General features: G+C 58.2%; 1 protein-coding gene across 1 annotated transcript; it reads left to right on the forward strand.

The window, feature by feature from the left end:
* Positions 1–298: 298 nt before the first annotated feature.
* On the forward strand, positions 299–2,176 carry JUND (JunD proto-oncogene, AP-1 transcription factor subunit). The gene has a single exon (XM_007995786.3). The coding sequence runs from the start codon at positions 439–441 to the stop codon at positions 1,483–1,485; it is 1,047 nt and encodes a 348-aa protein (XP_007993977.1). The 5' UTR covers positions 299–438; the 3' UTR covers positions 1,486–2,176.
* Positions 2,177–7,974: the final 5,798 nt, after the last annotated feature.

Below are 7,974 nucleotides of genomic sequence, written 5' to 3' on the forward strand. Positions count from 1 at the left end.
ACCCGGGACGTGCCTTGGCGGAGGCGGCGCCGGGGAGATCGGTCGTACACAGCGGTCCCGAGGCTGGGTGACCCGGCCCGGGCGCGCGGCCCGCCCCCATGACGTCAACCCACAAGGCAGCGCGCTGTTGTGCCGTTTACCGCGCGTCGCCGCGGCAACGACTGCCGGGCGGGCGTCGGTGGCTTGGCCCCGCCCCTCGATGCAAATGAGCGACGTCACCCGCACCCAATGGCGAACGGGGGCGGTGAGCTCATCGCGCCGAGCCGAGGCTATAAGAGGGCGCACTAGCGGCGCGGCGCAGGAGCCGCCGCCAGCGGAGGGCCGGGCGCAGCGGCCGCGGCCGGGGCGGGCGCAGGGCCGAGCGGACGGGGGGGGCGCGGGCCCCCCGGGAGGCCGCGGCCACTCCCCCCCGGGCCGGCGCGGCGGGGGAGGCGGAGGATGGAAACACCCTTCTACGGCGATGAGGCGCTGAGCGGCCTGGGCGGCGGCGCCAGTGGCAGCGGCGGCAGCTTCGCGTCCCCGGGCCGCCTGTTCTCCGGGGCGCCCCCGACGGCCGCGGCCGGCAGCATGATGAAGAAGGACGCGCTGACGCTCAGCCTGAGTGAGCAGGTGGCGGCGGCGCTGAAGCCTGCGGCCGCACCGCCTCCAACCCCCCTGCGCGCCGACGGCGCCCCCAGCGCGGCACCCCCCGACGGCCTGCTCGCCTCTCCCGACCTGGGGCTGCTGAAGCTGGCCTCCCCCGAGCTCGAGCGCCTCATCATCCAGTCCAACGGGCTGGTCACCACCACGCCAACGAGCACACAGTTCATCTACCCGAAGGTGGCGGCCAGCGAGGAGCAGGAGTTCGCCGAGGGCTTCGTCAAGGCCCTGGAGGATTTACACAAGCAGAACCAGCTTGGTGCGGGCGCGGCCGCCGCTGCCGCCGCCGCCGCCGCCGCCGGGGGGCCCTCGGGCACGGCCACGGGCTCCGCGCCCCCCGGCGAGCTGGCCCAGGCGGCGGCCGCGCCCGAGGCGCCCGTCTACGCGAACCTGAGTAGCTACGCGGGCGGCGCCGGGGGCGCGGGGGGCGCCGCGACGGTCGCCTTCGCTGCCGAACCCGTGCCCTTCCCGCCGCCGCCACCCCCGGGTGCGTTGGGGCCGCCGCGCCTGGCTGCGCTCAAGGACGAGCCGCAGACGGTGCCCGACGTGCCGAGCTTCGGCGAGAGCCCGCCGCTGTCGCCCATCGACATGGACACGCAGGAGCGCATCAAGGCGGAGCGCAAGCGGCTGCGCAACCGCATCGCCGCCTCCAAGTGCCGCAAGCGCAAGCTGGAGCGCATCTCGCGCCTGGAGGAGAAAGTGAAGACCCTTAAGAGCCAGAACACGGAGCTGGCGTCCACGGCGAGCCTGCTGCGCGAGCAGGTGGCGCAGCTCAAGCAGAAAGTCCTCAGCCACGTCAACAGCGGCTGCCAGCTGCTGCCCCAGCACCAGGTGCCCGCGTACTGAGTCCGCGCGCGGGGCGCATGCGCGGCCACCCTCCCCGAGGGGCGGGCTCGCGGGGGGGTGTCGTGGGCGTCCCGGACTTGGAGAGGGTGCCGCCCTGGGGACCCCCCCTTCCCCCGAGTGTGCCGAGGAACTCAGAGAGGGCGCGGCCCCCGGGGATCCCCCCCGAGGGTGCCCAGGACTCGGAAGGGGCGCCCCGGACTCGACAAGCTGGACCCCCTGCTCCCGGGGGGGCGAGCGCATGACCCCCCGCCCTCGCGCTGCCTCTGTCCCCCGCGCGGCCGCCCTGTGTTGCACAAACCCGCGCGTCTCGGCTGCCACCTTGTACGCCGCGCAGCGGAAGGGGGCTCCGAGGGGGCGCAGCCTCAAACCCTGCCTTTCCTTTCCTTTTACTTTTTTTTTTTTTCATTTGGAAGAGAGAAGAACAGAGTGTTCGATTCTGCCCTATTTATGTTTCTACTCGGGAACAAACGTTGGTTGTGTGTGTGTGTGTTTTCTTGTGTTGGTTTTTTAAAGAAATGGGAAGAAGAAAAAAATTCTCCGCCCCTTTCCTCGATCTCGCTTCCCCCTTCGGTTCTTTCGACCGGTCCCCCCTCCCTTTTCTGTTTTGTTTTGTTTTGCTACGAGTCCACATTCCTGTTTGTAATCCTTGGTTCGCCCGGTTTTCTGTTTTCAGTAAAGTCTCGTTACGCCAGCTCGGCTCTCCGCCTCCTTCTTCCCCCGCCGGGGCCTGGCGGGCTGGGCGGGGCCTGGCCCGCTTCCCCCCCACACCCCCGCCTCTCTCTCCTCTCTCTGCCCCCAGCTCCTCCCCTTGTTGGGAGCGAGCTGAGTGCGGACGTCCGAGACGGGCCCGCACATCTGGCGCGCAGCGAGCGCCCTCTAGACGCGCCTGGGCGCGGGGCCGGCTGATGTCCAGGTTGGGGAAGGGTCTTGGGGTCTTTGACCTGCGTTTGGAACTAGCTAATGCCCCATTGCCTTTCGGGAAGGAGAGATTTCGAGGTGGAAAGGGCACAGCCCCAGCCCAAGGCAGGAAGGAAGAGGCAGATACTTACTGAACTTTTTAATCTTTTGGGCTTTGGTTTGCCTGTCTGTAAAATGGGGACAACAGTAAAAAAACTTGCCCCATAAAGTTGTGATGATTAAGAGCGTTTATGTTTACAGAGCATTGCTTGGCTTACAGTGTAAGCTTTTATTCTCGTTTGGTGGATGGACCCAGTACCAGGAGGAAGGTGGCACAGGTGGGATCTGACTGACCCAAGAGGTCTGCCTCCAGGACTGGGATTTTCCAAATAGCTCCCTGAAGTTCGCTCCTCCTCCTCCCAACATTCTACTCCCCACTTTGAGGAAACCTAAGGTTCAGAGAGGTTGAGCAACTGCCTTGACACCACACAGCCTTTTAAGGAGACTGTGCAGAGACGCTCCAACGTTGGACTCCTCACTTCCAGAGCCTTGATCCAAGTTTCCTGCTTCTCCTGCCTGCTCTGCCCTTTGCTGTTAAGACCCTGCCCCTTGGGCTTCCGACTCATTGGGGGCCCTGAGGGTTGTGAATATTAGTGGCCGAGGTCACACAGCAAGTAGGGCTGGTGGCCATGTGTACCTAGCCAGCCCTGTTAGGGAGGGCCACTGAATTGTACCCATTTTACAGATGAAGAAACTTGCAGAGAATGGCCGCTGTCCCTTGTCATGGAGAAAGGCCTTGCCACCAAGTTATGTTGGGGTTGGTTTGCTTGAGACAGAGTCTTGCTGTCACCCAGACTGGAGTGCCGTGGCGCCATCTCGGCTCACTGGAAGCTCCGCCTCCCAGGTTTATGCCATTCTCCTGCCTCAGCCTCCTGAGTAGCTGGGACTACAGGTGCCTGCCACCATGCCTGGCTAATTTTTTGTATTTTTAGTAGAGACGGGGTTTCACCGTGTTAGCCAGGATGGTCTCGATCTCCTGACCTCGTTATCCACTGCCTCGGCCTCCCGAAGTGCTGAGATTTCAGGCATGAGCTACTGTGCCAGGCCAACACCCCTGTTAAATGGCAGAGCAGAGATTCAAACCCAGACGTCTTGCCTGCCCGCAAGTGGTCTAAGGCAAGAGGCCTCTGAGGAGCCCTGCAGAGAGGTACTTTCTTTTTCTTTTCTTTCTCTTTTCTTTTTTTGAGACTGAGTCTTCCTCTGTTTTGCCCAGGCTGGAAATAGCCTGATCTTAGCTTACCGCAACCTCTGCCTCCCAGGTTCAAATGATTCTTTTGCCTCAGCCTCTTGATTAGCTGGGATGACAGGCGCCCGCCACCATGCCCAGCTAAATTTTTTTATTGTATTTTTAGTAGAGACAGGGTTTCACCATGTTGCCCAGGCTGGTCTTGAACTCCTGACCTCAGGTGATCCACCCACCTCAGCTTCCCAAAGTGCTGGGATTACAGGCGTTGAGCCACTGTGTCCTACAAGGTTTTTTTTTTTTTCTTTACCAGATGAGGTCTTGCTCTGTTGCCCCGGCCAGAGTGCAGTGGCGAGACAACAGCTCACTGCAGCCTTGACCTCCCAGGTTCAACTGATCCTCCTGCCTCACCTCAGCTTCCCAAGTAGGTGGGACCACAGGTGCATGCCACCATGCCCTGCTAATTTTTAAATAATTTTTTTGTAGAGATGGGATCTATGTTGCCCAGGCTGGTTTTAAACTCCTGTGCTCAAGTGATCCTCCAACCTTGGTCTCTCAAAATGCTGGGACTATAGGTGTGAGCCACTGCTCTTTTTTGTTTGTTTGTTTGTTTTGTTTTCAGACAGGGTCTCACTCTGTCACTCAGGCTGGAGTGCAGTGGTGTAATCTCGGCTCACTGTAGCCTCCGCCTCCTGGGTTCAAGCGACTCTCCTGCCTCAGCCACCAAAGTAGCTGGGACTACAGGCATTTGCCATCACGCCTGGCTAATTTTTGAATTATTAGTAGAGACAGGGTTTTGCCATATTGGTCAGGCTGGTCTCAACCTCCTGGGCTCAAGCGATCTGCCCGCCTTGGCCTCCCAAAGTGCTGGGATTATAGACGTGAGCCACCGCGCCCAGCCCCCCCAGCATTCATTGACACCTAGTTGATGCATACTCCCTGGAGGCCAGCACTCTAGTCTGATAGGGAAGTCAGGCAGGCATGAGCTGTGATGCGAAGGACTTTTTCTAAATCACAGATCTGACTCCCTACTTGAAAACTTTCTGGGAAAAGTCCTGACTGTACCAGTCCCTGGGCTGGCCCAGTGTCTCCTTTCAGGAACTTCTCCAGCCAAATTCCCAGTATCTTGCCCTGCTGACCTCAGGGTCTTTGCATGGCTGCAGCTGTAGTTCTGTGCCAGCTACTCTTCCCCCAGTCATCCAGCCGAGCGCCACCTCCCAGCCTCAGCTGCACAGTCCTCGGAAACCTGTCCCCAGTAGCCCTCAGGCTGGGCCAGCACCTTTCTGGGCTCCCACAGCCTCCAATTGCACTGAGAACTCCCAGTTTGTGTTTAGCTCGTTGACAGCACAGAAGGGAACTGTTCTGATGAAACATCCAAAGGATGAGCCGGGCGCAGTGGCTCACGCCTGTAATCCCAGCACTTTGGGAGGCCGCAGCCCGCGGATCATTGGGGTCAGGAGTTTGAGACCAGCCTGACCAATATGGCAAAACCCTGTCTCTACTAAAACTACAAAAATCAGCTGGGCGTGGTAGCATGCACCTGTAGTCCCAGCTACTCAGGAGGCTGAGGCACAAGAATCGCTTGAACCTGGGGAGGTGGGGGTTGCAGTGAGCCGAGATCGCACCACTGCACTTCAGCCTGGGCAACAGACAGACAGACAACAGACTCCATCTCAAAAAACAAAAAACAGACAAAGGATTTAAACCCCATCCAACTGCCATCTGACATGTCCCTGATTTTGTCCAAAGTCACACCCACAGTATAGAGAAGATTTTGGAGAGGGTGGTCTCTGCAGGGGGAGGCCAGGCACCCCTGCTGGTTCTTGTCCTGGCAACCCCCAGCGGCTCCCCAGGGAAGCCAGGCGGAGGCTTCTGGGCCAGGCTGGCTTTGGCTGGAGCCAGCTGCACTGAGTCCAAGGTGCGTGTCAGCCTCGGCCCAGCCAGCGGTGACTCATGCTGGGCCCCAGCCCAGCCCCAGGAGGTGACCCAGGACAGCGGCCTGACTTCCCCTTACAGGGCTGTGGCTCAGGGTCAGTGCCCACTTTTGCCAGGCCCGGTGGTGATCCCAAGAGACATCAAGTCCAGTCCCACCCCAAGGAGCCCGCAGTCTCAGAGCCAGACCCCAGACATCGGTCAGAACCCTGACTGGCCCGTTGCACCTCCTTTTTGGTCCCTTCCCATCTACGTATTTTATACCCCCAAATTCTTTGAGTTGTTTGTATCCTCAGGCCTGGGGCAAATTCCAGCATGCAGTAGGTGCCCAGAAAATGCCCATGGGATGAAAGACAGACGCTGCCTCTAGGTACATGGAGGGGGAGATTTGGGGTTTCCTCTGTGCTGAGAACCCTTTCTACTCAGGATGAGCAGGTGTAGGTGGCAACTACCATGACCTTTGGCGCTGCCCTGCATCCTGTTCCCCAACCTCTGGCTGTGCCTTCTAGAATCCCCTCCCCCCAAGAGGTGGCAGGGATTGGCCAGAACTTGGCTTTGAGTCACAAAGCTGCTGCGGCACCAGGGCTCCAAGACTGGCGTTTCAGACTGCTGGGTTCAGCTTCAGGGGCAGGTGAGTGGGGCTGGTGGCTTTGGGGGCAGGTGAGTGGGGCTGGTGGAGGGCTTGTGTGCGAGGGTTCATGGGGGACCCTGTCATTCTCCCCTGGCCCCCAGTGCCTTTGGAGCCCTTCTGGGCCTTCTGGGTGACTCCAAACGATGGATCAGTTCCTTGGCCCCTCAGATCAGGGGCTCTAGGGACCTCCAAAGCCTTGATGGTGGATTTGTTCACCCGTGATGGGGGACATCCTGGAAAGCCTGTTATGTCTCTTTATTATTTTTTAAAATAGAGATATGTTGCCCAGGCTGTCTTCAAACTCTTGGGCTCCAGCGATCCTCCCACCTTGGCCCCCCACAGTGCTCGGATGACAGGCAGGAGCCACTGTGCCCAGTCAAGCCTGTTGTGTGTCTTTGGGAACCTGAGGATGGTGATCTTACCTCTTGTGACAGATAGGGAAATTGAGGCTCAGAGGGGTTTACTCAAAATTACAGAGCCAGTCGCTTGGCTTCTATGTCCAGGGGGCCCCTGTTCCTTCTTCTCATCCCCCACAATCTCGTTTCTCACCCCTTCTGGTTGAGTTCCTCTGAAGAGCTGTACCGTTTGGTTGATAAAACCTCAGCCCCTGGAATGGGCCCATTCGGCTCCCAAAGCTGCTGTCTCCAAGTTCTTTTTTTTTTTTTTTTGAGATGGAGTCTCGCTCTATCACCCAGGCTGGAGTGCAGTAGCATGATCTCGGCTCACTGTAACCTCCGCCCTCCCAGGTTCAAGTGAGTCTCCTGCCTCAGTCAGGAGTTCAAGACTAGCCTGACTAATATGGTCAAACCCCATATCTACTAAAAATACAAAAATTAGGCACACCTGTAATCCCAGCACTTTGGGAGGCCGAGGCGGTCAGATCACCTGTGGTCAGGAGTTCGAGACCAGCCTGACCAACATGGAGAAACCCTGTCTCTACTAAAAATACAAAATTAGCCAGGCATGGTGGTGCACGCCTGTAATCCCAGCTACTCAGGAGGCTGAGGCAGAAGAGTCGCTTGAACCCGGAGGCGGAGGTTGCAGAGAGCCAGGATGGTGCCATTACACTCCAGCCTGGGCAACAAAAGCAAAACTCCGTCTCAAAAATAATAATATTATAAATAATAATTAGGCCAGGTGTGGTGGCTCGTGCCTGTAATCCTAGCACTTTGGGAGGCCGAGGCGGGCGGATCACTTGAGGTCAGGGATTCGAGACCAGTCTGGTCAACATGGTGAAACCCCATCTCTACTAAAAATACAAAAGTTAGCCAAGTGTGGCGGGTGCCTGTAATCCTAGCTACTCAGGAAGCTGAGATAGGAGAATCACTTTGAACCGGGGAGGTTGCAGTGAGCCAAGATGGTGACACCACCTCAGGCTGGGCAACAGAGCAAGATTCCGTCTCAAAAAAATAAAAATAATAATAAATAAATATATGTGTGTCAATTATCCATGCGTTGCCTCTTGTCTCCGAATGGACCCTTTCAATATGTGATAAAGGAATTTCTTTCGTTACGTCTCCTTTAAAGCAAGCACAATGCTCGGCTATGTGCAGCGGCTCATGCCTGTAATCCCAGCACTTTGGGAGGCTGAGGTGGGCGGATCACGAGGTCAGGAGATCGAGACCATCCTGGCTAACATGGTGAAACCCCATCTCTACTAAAAATACAAAAAATTAGCTGGGCATGGTGGTGGGTGCCTGTAGTCCCAGCTACTCAGGAGGCTGAGGCAGGAGAATGGCATGAACCCGGGAAGCGGAGCTTGCAGTGACCCGAGATGGTGACAGTG

Source organism: Chlorocebus sabaeus, chromosome 6 (assembly GCF_047675955.1).
Source record: "Chlorocebus sabaeus isolate Y175 chromosome 6, mChlSab1.0.hap1, whole genome shotgun sequence".
In the NCBI taxonomy this organism is placed as follows: domain Eukaryota; kingdom Metazoa; phylum Chordata; class Mammalia; order Primates; family Cercopithecidae; genus Chlorocebus; species Chlorocebus sabaeus.

Bases quoted from the DNA above. Each gene is read 5' to 3' on its own strand.
- JUND (XM_007995786.3), top strand. From the start codon at position 439: ATGGAAACACCCTTCTACGGCGATGAGGCGCTGAGCGGCCTGGGCGGC.